Source organism: Eubalaena glacialis, chromosome 16 (assembly GCF_028564815.1).
Source record: "Eubalaena glacialis isolate mEubGla1 chromosome 16, mEubGla1.1.hap2.+ XY, whole genome shotgun sequence".
Taxonomy (NCBI): domain Eukaryota; kingdom Metazoa; phylum Chordata; class Mammalia; order Artiodactyla; family Balaenidae; genus Eubalaena; species Eubalaena glacialis.
In genome coordinates, this window is record NC_083731.1 from 89,647,150 (window position 1) to 89,667,627 (window position 20,478).

Genomic DNA, 20,478 nt, shown 5'->3' on the forward strand with positions numbered 1-20,478 from the left:
TCATCAAAATTCTCCATATGAAGAACTAGATATCACTTCACTGAAACACTGTTAGTCACCACATTCATTCGGTTCGTGTTTGAGTGGGTTTGTTTAATTACGGGGGCACATGGGGGTGGTTTGGGAAGATGTTAGATTTTGTCTTTTTGAGGTGGCTTGTATATAACATTGTTGAACTGAGTCAAAAGGCAAGAAAAATCTTTTTTATTGCAAATGTGTCTCTATCCAGCAATGACTTTGAAAGGGAGATCTAAGTACTTTCTCTACAACCCCAGAAAAGAAAGTCAAGGTCCCTCAGGGTGAGGGTCCTACCTGTCTTGCTTGCTTAACTGAGACCCCCTGCTGGTTGACTGAGCCCCTTACCTTCTGTCTGGGTTTCTCACCCTGAGCCGCCTGCCACCCCCAGAATCCTGAGCCCAGGCAGAGATGAAATCCTTGAGTGACATCTTCTCGGAGTGAATTCAGAAATCATCTGGAGGGAATTCCCTGATGGTCTAGTGGTTAGGGCTTTATGCTCTCACTGCTGAGGGCCTGGGTTCAATCCCTGGTTGCAGAACTAAGATCCCACAAGGGGCTGCGCATGTGGCCAAAAAAAAAAAAAAAGAGAAATCATCTGGACAGAAGCCATAGTGATTATAATGGTTATGAAATGCTGAGTTTCTGACAAGGAGCTACGATCTATCTGGACAGTTACATTCAAGCACACGGATTCCCTAGATGATATTATACTCATCACAGCCTCTGTCACATATGGTTGTAAAGGTTGTGCACTGCAGAAGGGGGCTACATCTAAGGAGGGGTTATTCACATAATAGGTATCATAGATTTGCTGCTTATAATAATAATAAAAACAATTTTCCAGAAGATGGCAGTAAAGTATCTTGTTCTAAAACATCAGTATAGTATGACAATTATCTGGGGCTGGGAATATAGTGCCTTGAGGAAAAAGTGCCTTTTTCTTACTTACACAAAGGTGTGAAATGGCTTATCACTTGCTCTAGGTCCTGTAGAAAATCAGCCCTCTATTACTGGCAAAAATGAACAAATGAAGTTTAATAGGTAGAGAAAAGGAAAAAGAATTATCAGGGATATATTTCGAAATTCCAGCTTCCAAAATGCCGACTCTTTGTTAATATAATAATATCAATATATTATATGTGTTATATAGTATGAATAATATAGTGTAATTTAAGCTTTCCTAGGCCTCATGGGACCGTGGATATAAATGTGCTTTATGAAAATAGAGAGGAACCCTTTAGTTTTGAGGTACATGTTTCTGTCTCCTCAAAAGTCTCCCCCCCTAAAATACAAACTATCTTCAGTCTTTGGTTTCCCCCCAAAAATACACATTTTTATAGCAGTTACAAGGCTGTCCCTGAGACCCAAATTCTCGAACACTAAGCATTACCATGTATGCACAGATCCTTTCTTAACTCAAAAACATAAATACTATGGCCTTTATTCTCTTAAACCTTTATATACTTACTTCTTAAGAAATATTTTAGGGGGAGGGATAAATCAGGACCTTGGGATGAACACACACACACTACTATATATAAGATAGATAACCAACAAGGACCTACTGCATAGCACAGGGAACTGTACTCAGTATTCTGTAGATAACCTATATGAGATAAGAATCTAAAAGAATGAATATATGTATAGGTATAACTGAATCACTTTGCTAAATACCTGAAACTAACACAACATTGTAAATCAACTATACTCCAATGAAACTAAAATATTAAAGAAGAAATATTTCAATAATCCAAGTCTTAAAAGTAAATTGGGGTCACTTAAGAGCAGAGCATTTGACCAGATATCCCAAGTGGATCTTCTCGTTGCTAACGACCCTCTAGGCTGAGTGTTAGGTCCACCGATGTTGTCCCATTGGTATCTGAATGCTTTCTTGCCTCTGGGCACACAAGCCAACCTGGTACCCTTCCTGCACCAAACACGCATCAACAATTTCTCCATGGAGTCCTGGTTCCTTTTAGTGAAAATGGCATTACAGACCAAGATTTGGGCATCGGGGGTTCAGATCAGATTTGAGATACTGGGTATTGTTAAGCCTGGGCTGTTTCAGCGAGCAGAGCTGGAAAATACCTTTTTTTTTTTTTAAAGGTGTGAGTTCTTACTGATATTTTTGATTCAATTCTGACACCACAGCATTCCTCTTTAAACTCTTTGTTTCTATAATTATACCTTATTTTCTTTTATGGTGAAATCTTCCTGCTAAATGAAATCAACATATTTATTTGATTTGTCTAGAATACAAAAAAAATGTTAAGAATAGCAATATGATATTGGTGTGAAAAATAAAATGACAAAATGAAGTTCAAGATTTTCTTGATGGCCAGTAGGCACATGAAAAGATGCTCAACATCACTAATGATTAGAGAAATGCAAATCAAAACTACAGTGAGGTACCACCTCACACCAGTCAGAATGGCCATCATTAAAAAGTCTACAAATAGGACTTCCCTGGTGGTGCAGTGGTTAAGAATCCGCCTGCCAATGCAGGGTACAGGGGTTGGATCCCTGGTCGGGGAAGATCCCACGTGCCATGGAGCGACTAAGCCCCTGCGCCACAACTACTGAGCCACTGCACCTAGAGCCCGCGCGCAGCAATGAAGACCCAATGCAGCCAAAAAGAAGTAATAAATAAATAAATAATAATAAAAAAAGAGAAACTGCCATTGAGGTGGTTTCATCTTAGAAATGAGTGGACATACACAAGGAATTCAGCCTCTGAAATGTGTCCCAAATTTACCTTAGCCATCATCTGGCCCATTTTCAGTGGCTGAATACTTGGTTATAAGTGCAAGATTTGTAATAAGGAAACTTTGGCTGTGCAAACCCATTCCAATTAATAATACTCGATTTCTAATTATGTTAGAATCTACGTGTTTTCATGGGCTGGATGCAGTTTTAACTTCATCAAGTTAACAGCTTCCGCTTCTGAACCACGGACCTTCCTCTCATACTTGAGTCTCAGGCTACCCAAGTTGAATTTCCAAAGATAAATTAGAATCTCAGGGGACTTCCCTGGCAGTCCGGTGGTTAAGATTCCCCGCCTCCATTGCAGGGGGCACGGGTTCGACCCCTAGGCGGGGAACTAAGATCCCGCATGCTGCGTGGCATGGCCAAAAAAAGAGAAAAAAAAAAGAATCTCAGAAATCTATAACCAAGGTGTATCAAGATCAATTTCAATTAAGCTAATTAAAAGAAAAGAGGGGAAAACATGTCAGAGATTACACATTGAAACTATCACCAGGAATTTCATATGAAAACCTCTCTACAGATTCATATGGATTTCAGACTACCTGGGTTCCAATAGAATTGATTGATAAACACCAGCTGTCAACATTTATGCAAGTCAAAATTCCAGTCTGAAACACAGAAACCACCCTAGAAATTTCAGCAGAGTATCTATCTATCTGTCTCACTCAACAGAGAATTTAATATGGAGAATTTGTTCTGTCATTCTTGGACTGAAAAGCACACAGAACGTCAGGAGGGCCGCTACTCCTGGGACTCAGGGATGCAGGAAGATTTGGGGACCAGCAGAGGAGGGGCCTGGGGGGGAGTGGAGCCTCTGAGGGGTGTGAGAGGCTGTGCCTGGGAGGTCACAAAGCTGGAGGAGGAGCCAGTGGAGGTCACCCGGGCGATTGTTAGGGCCACACTAGGAGGATCAGCAAACCGACTTCCCCCGTGTGTTCTCTCCAGCCCCCTGCTGGTGGACTGTCGCAGGAAGCCAGCTTCAGCGTCGCACAGCAGAATGTGTACAGAAGGGTGGATGTGGAGCAGAGAGGCAGCAGTTTAATAATAACTGGCACAGTCTAAACACCCTTCTAAGCATGGTTGACCTCTTCTGTCACAACAGTGAAGGCCATGCTTTCTCCTAGGAAGATGCAGTTCTCGCTCCCACAGAGAGGCCCTAACCCTCTCGCCCCAAAGGGAAGAAAAGCAAGAGCTAAGAGTCATGGCACCCATCTCTGGGCAACACTCTTGGTGTCCATGTCTAATTTGTTTAAGTCTCACCTGAGGATTTTGTGACCTAATGACTAAATTATAACGTTACACACTACCAACAGCCCTTACATAAAATAATAAGGGAAAAGGAGGAGGGAGGCAAAAGAAATTAGGTAACACACACACACACACACACACACACACACACACAGATAAAAATAAGAAAAAATGAATGGCTGCAACATGCACCACCTCTGTTACTGGTCAGAAGAACATAATATTTATGACTTCTTGTTCCAACTACGTGTTGCAAGTGTACCCTCATCCAGCATCTCAGCTGATCAAGGTTTTGTGTGTTTTTTTCCCTATGTGGGAGAGGGGTGCGGTGAACCAAACATTTATTCTCGAAGGATATAAATCATCCAAAATCCTACTCCCCCCCCAGATCAACTTTATTGAGGTATATATGTATAACTTACATATAATATCATACACTCATTTAAGTGTATATTTCAATGAGTTTTGAAAATTTATACACCTGTGTAACAACCACCATAATCAAGATACAGAATACTTCTATCGATGCAAAATTTCCCTTGTGCCCCTCCTGAGGCATCCCCTGCACTCCCAGGCCCAGACAGCCACTCATCTATCCTTACAGAGTCGATTAGTCTTTTCTTGAGTCACATGTAACTTGAATCACAGGTCTTGAGTTTCCTGCTATCTGGAAGTAGAGCGTTCCTATGAGTTTTTTTCATAAGTCGAAATGGGTAAATCAAAGGAGCAGTTACCTTAGGACGCGTCTTGCTAAGGGGAGCACAAAATAAATGGAGACGCAGCACAGATGCTCACAGACACAGTTCAGAGCTCTGGCATCTGATGCTGAGATGCTGAGTGCAGTTCCCGGGGCCGCCCTTGCTGCCTGGGCTGTGCGCGGCTCCTGTAACGGCTCGCTGAAAAACAAAGGCTGAGCACTGTTTTCTATTTTTGCCTTTTTTCACGACTCCGGTAACTGCCACGGGTCTAGGGACCAGCACCTTCCTAGCAAAGAGCTAGCTAGCACCGCAGAGCAGCGAACAGCCCAGCTGCTGCCACCGCGGGAGCGCGCCCTACAGGGTGCGCCCTCTGCACGCGCCTTGACCGGCTTGCTGCCTGTGTGGCTACGGAAACCGCTCAGACCTGGGCTGAGGAAGCCTTGCAGTCTGGTACCCTCAGCACCAGGTGCACCTGACGCTCTCCCAACTACGTACCACTGTAGCATTTGTGCAGGAAAGAGGTGTGCCTCTGAAAGACTTCATTGCCGACTTGGGAACATTATCAGTCTTCATAATTTCAGCCAGTCTGATGGGCGAAAGACGACATCTTTGTTGTGTCACTTTTCATTCTCTTCTCTAAAGTGAGTTGAGTGCCTTTTCAAATGTGTATTGATAACTTGTGAAATTGCTCTGGCTCTGACATTCCTCTTTTCGCTCCTGACCGGGGAAGACAGAGGAAGGGCTCCGTGCGTCACCCGAGTCTCAGTGTCACGCGTTTCCGCTCGACAGCTGCCTAATCGTCTTGACCTGGATAACTGGTGTGTCCCCGTTTGTGCTGTGCAGACAGTGTTGTCACGGGACATGTGATGCCCTTTCCTCCGGTCCGTTTCCAAAAAGAGCCAGGGGTGGCGCGGTGACGTTTCCTTCTCCTGGAGCAGAAACCAGCTAGGCCTTTGGTAGGAGGACACACAGCCTTCCAGTCTGCTGGACGCCCCGCCCCCCAGCTCTTCTGCCTGCTGTCCCAAGGCTTCTGGGCCTCGGCCTCATCTGCGGAGAAAGGCGGGGTCTTCCCAGAAACGAACTACCAGTGTGAACTCAGCACTAACCGTCCTCAGCTTAAGGCCTTGAGCTGGTGTGGACGGAAGTGGTGCTAATGTCTTCACACAGGAAGGGGATTCTAGGGATAAGTTTGCGGGGTCCTTTAGCGGTCACGCCTTGTCCTGGTCTGGAGGTGTCCCCTCCCCGTGCACCGACTTTAGGGGCGCCGTTGGGAAATGGCCAAAACAAAGTGAGTTCCTGGAGCCCGAAGCGGCTGCTCTGCCCCAGGGCGTCCAGTCCACGTGGGCCTCCCGGCAGCTCCGCCCGTGCACGCCCCGGGGCGAGGGGAGGTGGATGCTCCGCGCGCCCGCGACGGGCCAGGCGGCCCCCCTCCCCCGACGCCGTGCTAAGCGCCCCGCCTGCCGGGCCCGGAGCGCTGCGCGCCTGCGGGGCGTGGAGAGGTGGAGGCTCCGCCCGCGCCCCACCCACGGGCCAGGCCCCCGGGCCCTGTCGCAGCTCTGGGGCGGGCGGAGCCAGTGCCCGGGTGGCGCGCGCTGCAGCTGTGGGCTTGGGCACCGCGTGGGCCATGGCGTCACCAGCGTCCTCAGCGCCCGGCGGGGTGGCAGTGGTCGGCAGGTAGGGCTCGAGCCCGCGCGGCCGGGAGGGTGGCGGCGGGGCGCGGGCGCTGTCGCCCGGGGGGGCTGGCGGCGCGGCTGCCGTGGCCCCGGCGCCTTCCCGGGACCCGGCCGGCCCGGGCGCGGGCGGGGGCGCACTGCGGGGCGCGGCCCGGCTGCGGCGCGATGCGGATGCGGACTGAGTTCGGTGATGCGGCCCCAGCGGGGACAGTGGCGCTTGGCGCTGCGAGTGGACGCAGAGCTGTTGGGCCGCGGGCCCGCACAAGGGTGTTCTCTCGCGTTCCAGCCCCAGGGATGGGCGCTCGGAGGCGCGGAGGGGCCCGGGTCTGGGTCAGCCGGAGGGGCCGGCGCGGCGGGGGGGGTCTCGCGCGCTCCGGCCCGAGGCTGTCACTCGGCGAACCCGCTTGGGGGTGGCGGGCGCGGTCCGCGCGGTCCGAATCCGCGCCTCCTGCGTGCCGAGGGCGCCCTATCCCGAGGGCGCCCTATCCCGAGGGCATCCGGTTCGCTGGGAGTTGTGTGTCAGGCTAGCAGCTTAAGTTCCATCCACGGTTTTCTGGTTTGTGCTCCGTCCCTCTTGTAAAACAACTGCTGTTTTCATTTTTTAAGAAAGGCGTCTATGTGCACCTTTCCGTTGGTAAGCTAGCATAGCAGTCTACCCACTTGTCGGTAGTTGCAGTTGGTCGTTAGGCGCACCTACTGGGTGGCTCAGTGTCCGGTTACGCCGCCGAGGTGCTGGCCTGCCTGACCCCCGTCACAGCCCCGTCCTGAGAACAAATCCCCGTCCGGGTGTCTCCTTAGAGCCCTCTGAGGATGGAGACAGGATGCTTTGTGTCAGCTTCCTTTACATGGAGAAGTGGAGTTACCTGTGCCTCTGTCCTTTCCAGGCACGTGGGCGTGTGGCTGCCTCCTGAAGGGGTATAAAATATAGAAAAAAGTGTACTTTGTACCGGGCGTGGTGACTATGCTTGCCTTGCACCTTTTGTCCAGGGTCAAGTGTGTATCAACCACGGTCTGGGACTGGTGTCCTGCCAGCACCCAACAATGTTGAGTGGAGTCTGGAGTTGACTGTACAGGTGACCCTTGGACCACTCGTGGGTCAGCGGTGCCCACCGTCCATTCCCACCAGAAAAGTCAGTTTAATTGACAGTCGGCTCCTCCTCCTCAGCTGTACCCAGCCCCAGAGCCTGCTTCCCGCAGGATTTACCATGTAAGAAAGCCTGCGTGTAAGTGGCCGGTGGTGTCCAGACCCTGTCATTCCGGGGTCAGCTGCACCCTTCTCTGGCTCTGGTTCTTGTGGGAAGGAGCTACGATGGGGAGTCAGTTTACTTCTGATTCCTTGAGGGAGGCTGACAAAAGAATTAGACAAGGGCTGGCGAACTTCATTCACCACACGAATTAGGAGATGGTCCTGTCTCCCCCGCACTTTGTTTTTTTTCTCGGCTGCGTTGGGTCTTCGTTGCTGCGCACGGGTTTTCTCTAGTTGCGGCGAGGGGGGCTGCTCTTCACTGCGGTGCGCGGGCTTCTCATTGCGGTGGCTTCTCTTGCTGCGGAGCATGGGCTCTAGGTACACGGGCTCAGTAGTTGTGGCTCGCGGGCTCTAGAGCGCAGGCCCAGTAGTTGTGGCGCACAAGCTTCATTGCTCCGCCGCATGTGGGATTTTCCCAGACCAGGGCTCGAACCCGTGTCCCATGCACTGGCAGGCGGATTCCTAACCACTGCACCACCAAGGAAGTCCCTCCCCCACACCTTTAGCACCTCCGAAAGCAGCCATCACTGCTTCTGCGGTAGCCCTGCTTTCCTTCCCTTCTTCCTCCCTCCTCCCTGTCTCCTCTCCCCTCTGGTCCCTTTCTCTCTCCCATCTCCCCTCCTGTACCCCTTGTCTCTCTCTCTCTCTCTCTCTCTCTCTCTCTCTCTCTCTCTCTCTCAACCCCGTGGGTCATTCCAAGGGGCATCCATTCAAAAGATGGGCCTGGGGAGTGTGAATTAATTGGCTAAAACCTGGTTGAGTTTCATTCTTGGATTTCAACAGACCAAAATATACATATTTCAAAGTTTTGGGAACATACTGGGCCATTGTTTTTCCATTTTTTCTTAATAATTACCAGACTCCCTCTTAAAAGTGCGTGCTAGGAATACAACCCCTATTTAGTTCTTTTCCATTGATCTTTTCGTAAAGGCCACTCTTCCTCAGGCGACTTGGCTTTCCTGAGAGCATGCAGGGCGAGCCCCTTCAGAGCAGTGGGCCTGAGAGAGTAAGAGTGTGTTTTTGAAGAATTAAGAAAGGAGAGAAAACCCCCTTGGGTCCAGGGCTGTGCAAACATTAAAGGGGGAAAGTCTGGAAACGGTAGCTTTACAAAATGGCAGTAGAGATGGGTCTCCCGAAGCCATCCTAACGGTGTTGCCAGGCTTTCGTATCTGGTAACCCTCAGCTCGCCTTAGAGACCACGGTGTTTCTGAGCCGAAATGTGACTTCAGTGCTCCGACGTACACTGCATTGTGTTCACTGAGGTTTTAGGCCTTGAGCTTTGAAGGTAGGATCTGTCTAGGAAGGCCAGCGTGGTCGTGTGTTCCTGGTGTGACCAGCCAAGGTCCTTGGACTCTTTAATCAGCAGAAATTGATAAGGTGCCAGAGGAGAAACTCAAGCAAGGCTTTACTGGGACTCGTGCTGAGGGGGTGTGGGTGGGGACGTGAGCCGGGGGTGTGGGCAGATCCACGTGTCCGCCAGAGGGGCGACTCAAGTGGTCTGCCCACCCCCCTGGTGGTGCTGTGTGCAGCGATCATGCACGGGGCCTTGCTTTTGCCCCCAGCACCTCAGATGAGGCCGTTGGGTCTTTGGTCTTTTTGTATCTTGTTCATAATTTGTCCCCACTGCTCATGCGCGCAGTTATTTTTAGGTCCCTATAGTGTCTTTGTATCTGTAGCTCGAGGAGAGGTGTGTACGCAGGTGTAAGCACTGCGGCAAAGGGTCCCGGGTCCCGGGTCCCAGCCTGTCTCACTGGGGCCCCATGTGCCCTCTTGCTGTCCCCTTTTTCTGGGCACACTCCTTTAGGACTGAGCTCAGGGACCAAGTCCTCCAGGAAAAGTTCTGCTTCTGGGAGCCTCCCCTTAGGGTAGAAACTGTGTCATCACCAGTTGTATGTCCCTCATGCCTGGTCCTAGTAGACAGATGTTTGAGCTATTGTAACAGAGATGTGTAGCGGGAAGGCTTGCTAAGATGTTGTCTTATATCAGGCTATGCATCCCCTGAACTTGTTTTCATTTATTTTATTCCAGAATTTTACTTTGAGGTGACTACGTACATTCTTTATAAGAAATTTTGTGAGGCATACATTTTTTCCTGCTACTTCTGCATTAAAGCACAAGACACACGGACATATACACAGACGCACAGAGCAAACCCTAGGACGCTCCAGCTGCCTGTCGTCAGTTCAACACTAAACATGGTTTTCCTAGAAATATTTAATAGCTCTTATCGGCAAATATTCCATAGCCAACTGAGATCAAGACTGTTTTACTTCAACTTTTGCCCAGTAAATAAGTAACTGTAGAATGGAAAAGTACTTTAAAAAGTGTCTAGAGTGGACTTATTCAAAGCTAAGTGCCATTAACGATAAAATTAGAATTGAACCAGTTTTATTACTTCACTTTTCTCCCTGGCTGCTTTGCTGCCGTGTAACAGAATAAGTTCATCTGCAGCAGCCTTTGAAATACCAATTTAGATCTATGAATTTAGAAGCTTTAAGGCGTGGTCCCCAACCTTTTTGGCACCAGGGACCGGTTTCGTGGAAGACAGTTTTTCCACGGGCCAGGGGCGCGGGGGGCAATGGTTCAGGCGGTAACGGGAGCGATGGGGGACGGCAGATGAAGCTTCCCTGGCTCACCCGCCACTCACGTCCTGCTGTGTGGCCCGGTTCCTAAGAGGCCGAGGACTAGTACTGGTCAGCGGCCCGGGGGTTGGGGACCCCTGCTTTAAGGCATTAGTCACAATGGTAAGGACCCATTCTATTCCCCAGGTTTGTAGGGGTTCAGGAAAAGTTAGCAAGATGTCACTGGCTCTAAGACCAGGAAGCTAATTGTATCTGGGCCCAAAGTAAGGTAGCGCTGGGGACCAGAAAGCCGTGGGAAAGCGGTGAGCCGGCTCCCTTTCGTCCTGGGCTGTGACCTGGTCCTGCACCTGTCTCTGGGGTTTGGCTGTGACTCCCTGCTGCACGGGCTCACTTGTGTCCGCCCTCCTGCCCCCGCCTGCCCACCGCTGTGTCCCCAGCGTTAACATCTTTCAGCCGCAGTACCTGATGCTGACGTACAGTTTCCATAGTTTAGGCCCAGCTTTGAGGAGATGGGGGCTCAGTCCTCTTCAAGCACAGGGTGCTGGTGTCCACTTCGTGACGTCATCGGTGACTGACAGTTGGGGGAGGGGTCCCCCAGGAGTGGGCTTTCTGCCCCTGGTCCCTCCTCTAGAGGAATGTAGGCCATACAGACCTTGAAACCCACGACAATAAAAATAAACTGACTTTGCCTTTAATGCCTGTTGTATGGAATACAACTCATCTCTCCCCAACTTTTTATTATGAAAATTCTCAAACACAGAAGAGTTGAAATACAGAAAAAAGAATACCCACCTCTGTATTCAACAATGGTTAAAAAATTTGCTCTGTTTGCCTTTTCTGTATATGATTTATTTAACCAATTCTGAATATTAGAAGGTTTGTTTTTACTTTTTTGCTAGTACAAATTCTACCATGAGTACCTATTTTTGTGCATTGCTTATATTAACCTAAGATAAATTCTGGAAGTAAAAGGCCTGGGAGCTGGTGAGGGGGCGTCCGCATCACCTCCCAGCACTGCGCGTGATCAGCCTCTGCCATCTCAGCGGGATTTTATCTGCTATCGTTGAACTAAGGTGGTAAAGTATGTTTCCCAGTTAATTTGTTCACGTACTTTATTCAGGTTCCCCCCTTTTGTTTGGCATGTTCACCTTTTACTTCTTTTTTTTTTTAATTTTATTTTTAAAATTTATTTATTTATAGCTGTGTTGGGTCTTCGTTTCTGTGCGAGGGCTTTCTCTAGTTGTGGCAAGCGGGGGCCACTCTTCATCGCGGTGCGCGGGCCTTTCACTATCGCGGCCTCTCTTGTTGCGGAGCACAGGCTCCAGACGCGCAGGCTCAGTAGTTGTGGCTCACGGGCCTAGTTGCTCCGCGGCATGTGGGATCTTCCCAGACCAGGGCTCGAACCCGTGTCCCCTGCATTGGCAGGCAGATTCTCAACCACTGCGCCACCAGGGAAGCCCCTCACCTTTTACTTTTGAGTTTGTAGAACTTTTTGTGTATTTATCTATTATAAATATTATTTCCTTTTGGACATTTGTCTTTTGTTGATTTTTTTAGCCATAAACAGAGTTATTAAGATCAGTTAGTTTACCTGGCAGCCAGTATTCAAACAGGAGCACCATGGCGGCCTAGAGTGTTGTGAAACATCTTTGATGGGAAGGTTGGAAGCAGTAGCATGAGGTCTGTCTCCCAGTGCATTTGTGGATGAGGAACCACAGCCTCTGGGAGATTGACATGTGACTGACTTCTGTGTGAGCCCAGCCTGGGGATGAACTAGGTGTCCCAATGCCAAACTAAATACAAGGATAAATGATTGAATTATAGTTCTAGACATCGTTTAAGTTGCTGCTGCCCCTTAGACCAATAATGCAAGCCACATGCATAATTAAATTTTCTAGTAGTTACATTAAGAAAGTAAAAAGAAACAGGTGAAATTAATTGTAATATATTTTATTTAATGTAATATTTCCAAAGTGTAAGTGTTATTGTTTCAATGAATAATTGATATAAAGATTATTGATGAAATAGTTTACATCCTTTTTTTGGGCAGTCTTCAAAATCCAGTATGTTTTTACACTTGCAGTGCATCCTGCTTCAGACCAGCCAGTTGTTGGCGGGTCAACTGGGGTGACCAGCATGAATGGTACTGGCCTTTACCTGGACCTTGCAGCTTGGAGAGAGAGAGAGAGACAGAGAGAGAGACAGAGAGAGAGAGAGAATGTGTGTGTGTGTGCGTGTGTGTGTGAAGAGGACGAGGATGTCTTCATGCAGGACTATCTCATTCAGACTCTGGCTTGTGCTCTGCAGGGTTTCCTTTTCCCTCCTATGCTCTAGAACAGCTCTGCAGAGATGGAAATGTTCTGTTCACCCCTGCTGTCCAAGGTGGTGGCCACGATCACGTGTGCCATCGAGGACTTTGAAACGGGTCTGTACTGTTGATGGACTGAATTTTCAAATTTAATTCTTGTTAATTTAAATAGTTGCATGTGGCTGGGGTCCACCTTATTGGACAGTGCGGGTCTAGGGCACTGAGGGTTTAACAGAAAATTTGTACGTACATACTATGTAAACTTACATTATTTCATAGTGCGGAAGAATCTGGAGTACAGCCTGCTGTGTAATGCTGCTCCCTGCTCCAAAGTTGAGTAGAGATGGTTTTCGTTGTTTGCACTGGGCATTTGGGACCAGTGGCTTCACGGAGATACCTTGTAACCAGACAGGCTCCAGGCTGCCTGGTTGGATTAGGGGCTGAGCGCCTGGGACCGTGGAAGGATTTTGGTCAAGAGGAGGCCTGCTAGGCTGTAGATTAGCTGAGTTGGGGGGAGACGGGCTGGGGGGCCGGAGTGGGGAGAGTCCTTGTTGGAGCCTGTCCCCAGGCTGCTGCTCTGACCCCCCTTCCCCGGAGCTGCTCACACAGTCGCCATGGTGAAGCCTGTGGGCTGTCTGTTCCGTCTACTGGGAAACTAATGATGCGCTTTGCTACCGTTCCCCAAATGCTGGGGAGACAGAGGCTCGGGGTCAGAGACAGAGGGCTTCACTGATCACAGCAGGCCAACAGCTGAGCACCCCCTTTGCACTGGCCCCCCTTTCCCCCCAAGTCCCATGGGGCGACGTCGGGGGTCCAGGTGGATCCCTGCAGATTCAGTGAGGATGCTTCAGGGGAGGGACACTGAGCCCGCTTCCTTCGTTGGAGATGATATTAGAAACCAAGGTTTGGGCGCTATGCATTCATTTCTTTTCTTTAAATTAAAAAATATATTTATTTATTTGGCTGCACCGGCTCTTAGTGGCGGCATGTGGGATCTTAAGTTTCAGCGTGCGGACTTCTTGCGGCCTGCATGTGGGATCTAGTTCCCTGACCAGGAATCGAACCCGGGCCCCCTATGTAGGGAGCACGGAGCCTTACCCACTGGACCACCAGGGAAGTCCCGAGATGTGAACAGTTTTTATGTTGCCTCAAGTGCTGGTGGTGGTAGCAGAAATTATTTATTGGAGGAGGAGAAGGGAAATGCTGTCTCTGTTCTTCAGATTCAGTTACTTGGCTGACAGTGGTCAGTTGGGGGTCCCCAGGGGGGCCTCTCCCCTGGACTCCCTGCCCCCTCCCTGCTGGGGTTTTGGTCTCAGCCATGCTCCCCGCGGGGTCTGGACGGGCACTGGAGTGAGGTCTCAGGAGCTCTTGCATGGAAGCAACAGTTTAAGCAGATACCGCTGTCAGAATGTGTAGTTTTAAGATATCAAAGATTTTAGGAATGGGGTGCCGTGTGATTTGAAACTTTCCTCCTGGGCCGGGAATGGAAACGCTCCATTTTCAAGCTAACGGGTGGCCTCTCAATTTCTCTCCCTGCAGTGGCCTCATCGGGCGAAGCTGGGCAATGCTGTTCGCCAGCGCAGGCTTCAAGGTGAAACTGTACGACATTGAGCCACGGCAGGTAACACACGCCCTGGACAGCATCAGGTGAGTCCACTGCACCTGCGGAGGAATCCAGCAGCCCGTGGCCTCAGGTGGTCTTGTTTTCCGTGTCCTCAAGGCTGTTAAGTCCTGTGATTTCACGCTCCTTTGCCGTCGCAGCCTTGGAGCGGGTGAAGGCCAGGCTGATGGAGAATGGGATTCACACCAAAGCAGGGGCTCAGATGATGAGGACAGGACTTAGGGCGGTGAAGACGTGTGAGGGGCGTGGAGGAACTGAGTGTAGACCCTCAGCTTCCAGCCCGAGTGAGTCAGTGAGCTGCTCTCCTGTGTCACACGCCCTGGAGCTGTGTGGACCCTACGCTTCAGTAACAGAGGTCCTGAGGTTTGTTCTGACCTGTTGCTCTGACATGGCAGGACCAGAATTAACTGTGACAAGTATCGTTTAAGGCATGAGAGTAGGTGGACTTAGCAAATGCTGGGCGCTAAGCCGCAGGGGGTGGAGTTCTAGGGGCGATCCCAGGAAGAGGACAAATAGGAACCAAAAGGAAAAAGGCCAAAACAGGGAGTCCAAAGACAGAAGAACCAAACTAGTTCATGCCCCGCCCTCCCCCAAGATACCGTCACTAATCATGGTTCCCTCTGGGGCCTGGTTTGTTAGGGAGTTACTCTCCTCCTTTGGGGCATAGCCATGATCGTTAACTTGAATGTGCATTTGTGTAACAAAAGATGCTTTATCGTCGACTCTTTGAAAAGACTAATATATAGGGTATGATGTCAGGCTATAGGCATCAAGAAATTATATACTTTAGCCCAACTTTGTTGTGTAACAGGTAAGAACCCAAAACCCAGAGAAGTCAAGTTGCTTCTTACACAGAGTATCATGTAGCCAGTGACAAGATGAAACATCAATCTGAAAAACATAAGCAAATAAAAGAAACAAAAACCAAAAAAGGAAACAACCACCGTAAAACTAAACACCCCCTAGTGCGTTGTTCTGTACTGTGTGCAAGGAAGGGGAATTGGCATATGGACCTCTGTGTTCCAGGCACGTGCTACTAACCAGGGACACATAGATGAACAAGACAGAGCTAGTCCTTCCCACCAGGGTGCTTATAGCCTAGTAATCTTACTGCATTAATTCTCATAGTGAACCCCATGGGGTGGAGGTTACTGCGTATTTTTATTTTTTAATAAATTTATTAATTTTATTTATTTATTTTTGGTTGCTTTGGTTCTTCGTTGCTGTGCGCGGCTTTCTCTAGGTGCAGTGAGCAGGGGCTACTCTTCGTTGCAGTGCGCGGGCTTCTCATTGTCGTGGCTTCTCTTGTTGCAGAGTACGGGCTCTAGGCACGTGGGCTTCAGTAGTTGTGGCTCTAGGCCTCTAGAGCACAGGCTCAGTTGTTGTGGCGCATGGGCTTAGCTGCTCCACAGTACATGGGATCTTCCCGGGCCAGGGCTTGAACCCATGTCCCCTGTATTGGCAGGTGGATTCTTAACCGCTGTGCCACCAGGGAAGCCCTTTTTTTTTTTTTAATTTTTATTTATTTATTTATTTACTTATGGCTGTGTTGGGTCTTCGTTTCTGTGCGAGGGCTTTCTCTAGTTGCGGCAAGTGGGGGCCACTCTTCATCGCGGTGCGCGGGCCTCATACTATCGTGGCCTCTCTTGTTGCGGAGCACAGGCTCCAGACGCGCAGGCTCAGTAATTGTGGCTCACGGGCCCAGTTGCTCCGCGGCATGTGGGATCTTCCCAGACCAGGGCTCGAACCCATGTCCCCTGCATTGGCAGGCAGACTCTCAACCACTGCGCCACCAGGGAAGCCCCAGGGAAGCCCTTTTTCAAAAAACAAAACAAAACAAAACAAAACTTTTAATTAGAGAGGCTGAAATGATTGTATGCTAATTTGAACAGGTAGGTTGTATAAGAAAATTCCATTTTTGATATCCTCCAAGAGTTGGATTCCATTATGTGTGCTTTGTTCTTTCTCAGACCTAAAAAAAAAAAAAACCAACAACTGATTTTTCAACCAGTAATTTATTCCCTCCTTTGCCTTGTTTAGAAATTCTTATGATCCCTCAGACAGTTCCATGTGGAACAAGCTTTCCTCTTCTCCTGCAGCCAGCCCTAGTGGGTTCACCTTTACAGGCTCTGGGACTAGGGCAGGAGGTAAGACGTGTGAATGTTTCTTCACTGGGAAGTTACTGCCGTATTTTATGAGAAAACTTAGGTCTGTGAATGGTCAGGAACCCACTCAAAGACATGGTAGGACACAGAGTCCAGCCATGGTTTATCTGACATGCCAAGGACAGACATCTTCAGCATTCGTCTATACTGTTTGTTTTATAGAGATTCTGCAAGTATTACTTTCCATGTTAAATATATACAAAACAACAGGTCACTTATACTAGTTTATGAAGACTGGAATAAAACAAACATTCATGAACTTGAGGTCTAGAGTATTATCAATACCCTGTGTCCACCTTTTGAATCTGACCCCCATCTTCCTTGATTTTGTATCTACCATTACCTTGCCTAAAAAAAAGTTGTATCATATATTTGTTTCCCTAAACAATATATGGTTTAGTTTTGCTTGTTTTTGTGCTTTATAAAAATATTTTTGTGAGATTCACCCATGTCATTGCTTATAGCTGTAGTACACCTATGTCCATTGCTATATAATATTCTACTGTATGACTTTGCTGTTATTTATTTATATTTTATCCTGATGAACGTCATAGCTGTTTCTAGTTGGGGGCTAATGTAAACAATGCTGCATTATTATCCTTTCATATGTCTCCCGGTGCTTAAGTGCAAGAGTGTCCACAGGGTACATACCTAAGTGTGAGATTGCTGGGTCTGTTTTCCTTCTGGGATTCTGATTATATGTATATCGAACCAACTCATTCTAGCCTTCAGATCTTTTAAAGTCTCTTTCAACTTTCCATCTCCCTCTCTCTTTGCAGGACATTCTGGGTACATTCTTTAGATCTTTCTTCCAGTTTACTAATTCTAGTTTTAACTGTGTCTAATCTGTTATTTAAACCATCCACTGAGTTTATTTCAGTAATTAAATTTCCATTTTAAAAGTTCTATTTGCTTCTTTTCCAAATATACCTGCTCATTTTTAAGTTTCTCACTGTTTGCTGATTGTTTGTGGTTCCATTTTTCGAACCTTTGAGAATTTAATACGTGATTGCTTTATATTATATATCTGATAATTCCAGTACCTGGGGTTGTCTTAGATCAGGTTCCTCAGAATCAGAACCTGAGACAAAGATTCCTGGGCCAGTGATTTATTAAGAAAGTGCTTCTGGGAGAAACGAGTGAGGGATTGGGGTCGGGATAAGGAAGATGAAGGTAAGATTTTGGGAGGAGATCCAGCCTCAGCGAGTTTGCATTGGAGTCCTGGAGCATTAAGTGCTCTGCAGAGTTTTTATCCCTGGAGGCTCGGGAGCTGCTTTCACACTCCTGCCTGGGTGTGACTCCCAGGCTTCTGGGTCCAGGGTGGTGCCCTGAGGGAGGGGGCAGCGAAGAATTCACACGCTGGGGGGATGAGCTGGTAAAGGGAACTCGGGGAGATCTGGGGGGAGCCCCTGTGCCTCCACTGCAGAAATCACTGGGGAGTTTGAGGTAAAAACATTTCTTTGCTCACTTATTCCTACTTTCATTCATTCAAAAACCCTGACTGAGCACCTCCTGTGTGCTGGGCACGGAGGCTGGAGATTAAGTGGTAAACAAAACAGACTAAGACCCCGAACCTCGAGGGGAGGGGAGTGGAGGGCGGCAGACGGTCCCAAAGGAGTCACTGGCATGCTTGGTGTCTCAGCATCAGCTCTGGCAAACCAGGCAACTGGCCAGATCCGGGCTGCAGTGTGTCTGGTGTATCCTGTGAGCTAGGATTGGTTTTTACACTTTTAAGGGTTATAAAATAAAAAAGAAGAAAAGTATGTAACAGAGACCTCATGTGGCCACAAAGCCTGAAATATCCCTATGTGGCCCTTTACACAAGAATTGCTCCACCCACATGTTTAATAGTTGAGATTCCGGTTTCCACTCCTGACGTGTGGGTTTTCCCAGACCAAGCAGTTCTCCGACCCCAGTTGCGCGTCCTACGACTCAGCTCAGTTCTGGGATGCCATCAGGCTCCGCAGGTGAGGGACTCGGTCCCGCGAGCCCCTCAATTCAGACGCCAATTAAGCCCAGTTGTCACCTGTGCTCCCGCCCGGTGGATCAGAGTTTCCCACAGCCCCCTCCTTGGGTTTGCTTAACTGGCTAGAGCGGCTCACAGGCCCGGGAGACTAGCTACTCACTAGATTTCTGGTTTATTACCAACGGTGTTAGGGCTACGAATCAACATGCAGATGAAGAGAGGCACAGGGGACACGTGGAGGGGCGTGGAGTTTTCCTGCCCTCTGGGTGCCCCCCCTAATCTCCACCTGTTCAACCTGGAGGCTCTCTGAAACCCGTCTTTGGGTTTTATGGAGGCTTCATTTAGGCACTGTTTGATTAAATCCATTAAATCATTGCCCGCTGGTGACTGAACTCACTCTCCGCCCCCAGGTCAGGGGCACAACAGTAATTCCTGGGATGGTGCCACAGGCAACCAGCCCCTATCCTGAGGTGCTTTCAAAAGTCACCTCATTAACATAACAAAAGACACCTTCGTTGCTCTCTTCACAGGAAATTCCAAGAGTTTTTAGGAGTTCTGTGCCAGCTCTATGAAGACCAACTACATCTTTCTTATTGTAAGTCACAATATCACAGAAGTAGTAGGTGCTAAGAAGAAAAATAAAGTTTGTGGTGGTTTATCACGGTAGGGGTGGGAAAATGTCCCCTTCTTCCCTTCTAGGTTCTTTGGCTGGTCTGATAATTAAATTGATATAAGGCAGATTAACAGGAGAAAAACAGGGGTAATTACGTACATAGGGGAGCCCCCTAAAGCCTTTAGGACTCACTAGGCTTAGCTGGGCAGCTGAGGCTTCTATAAATCTTGCCTGGGTGGGACGTCAGGATACAGAGGAGGGAAGGCCTTTCCCAGGAAGGAGAGGAGACCTTGGGATAACAAAGGCTGCCCTGTTGTGCAGGTGTTTCTCAGGTAAAACTGTCTCTTCTGACCCAGGCCCCCTTTCCAATGTAAATTTAGGCAGTTGAGGGGGAAGGAAAGAGCCTTTCCTGAATCTGCTGGGTTTTGATTGCCTTTATCTCAAAACAATCCTTGTGCCAAGGTGGCATATTTTGGGGTGAAAAAACCTGTTCCCCTTCGTTGTCTTGTGTGTTTGGTGATCTCTGAGCTCGAATGAGTTTGGCCCTAGTCTGTGGAAAGCCTGGGCCTGCACTGGACCTAGTGTAGTGTACTGGAAACTCTCTGCTGGGGGTTTTCTCAGTCATGCTCCTGGGTCTGGAAACTGAGTAGGGTCTGACTTTGTCTCTTTCACTCCTGACCCTGGGTCTCAGACACAGGCCCCTCGTGCATGTACCCTTAGGGCAACCCTACCTTTTGCTGGTTTCAGTTCTTTTATTTTTTTAGTTGATAAATATTTTTTTAATGAAACAGCTCCTTTTTAATTCCTACGTTTTCTCTTTTTATTTTATTTATTTATTTTTAAAATATTTATTTATTTATTTGGTTGCACCGGGTCTTAGTTGTGGCAGGCGGGCTCCTTAGTTGCAGCTCACTGGCTCCTTAGTTGCAGAACATGGGCTCCTTAGTTGCAGCTCCAGGGGTCCTTAGTTGCAGCTCACCAGCTCCTTAGTTGTGGCATGCAAACTCTTAGTTGCGGCATGCATGTGGGATCTAATTCCCTGACCAGGGATCGAACCCAGGCCCCCTGCATTGCGGAGTGCGGAGTCTTATCCACTGCGCCACCAGGGAAGTCCCTCTCTTTTTAAAATAGATCTTATTATTTAGAGCAGTTTTAGGTTCACAGCAAAACTGAGGAGAGGTATAGAGCTTTCCTGTGTACCCCCCAGCCCCAAACACATGCACAGCGCCCCCATTATCAACATCCCTCACCGGATGGTACATTTGTTACAACTACAGTGACACATCATCATCATCCAAAGACCATAGTTAATATCACAGTTCACTCTTAGTGTTGTACAGTAAGTCCCCTACATACAAGCCTTCAAGTTGCAAACGTGTGTTCTCATGTCCAATCACGTAAGTTAGTTCCCGTCTGGCGTGCATTGTCACGTGTGTGCGTCCTCTACAAGTGGACAGCCACTGGGCTTTTGTGTACCTTACTGCACAGCACTGTCTAGAGTACAGCAGTACAGTATCTTTATTTCAAGCCCAGGATGTCCAGAAGCAAGCGTAAAAGCAGCGGTATATATAGCT

The 20,478-nt window shown here is 48.5% G+C and overlaps 1 protein-coding gene and 1 non-coding gene across 4 annotated transcripts in view; one reads left to right on the forward strand and one right to left on the reverse strand.

The window, feature by feature from the left end:
- Positions 1-20,478, forward strand: part of CRYL1 (crystallin lambda 1) — a 92,677-nt gene that overhangs the window by 5,704 nt on the left and 66,495 nt on the right. The window contains exons 1-2 of one of the 3 annotated variants that reach the window (XM_061170708.1): positions 5,938-6,018; positions 14,079-14,186. In XM_061170708.1, the coding sequence (XP_061026691.1) occupies positions 6,005-6,018; positions 14,079-14,186 (122 nt within the window). In that variant the 5' untranslated portion in view covers positions 5,938-6,004. Of the gene's footprint in view, positions 1-5,937; positions 6,019-6,234; positions 6,405-14,078; positions 14,187-20,478 lie in introns of those variants that run through there. The other 2 variants (XM_061170707.1, XM_061170709.1) reach the window with 2 other exon arrangements.
- On the reverse strand, positions 16,212-16,337 carry LOC133076714 (small nucleolar RNA SNORD22). The gene has a single exon (XR_009697601.1). It is a non-coding gene; the product is annotated as a small nucleolar RNA SNORD22 (small nucleolar RNA).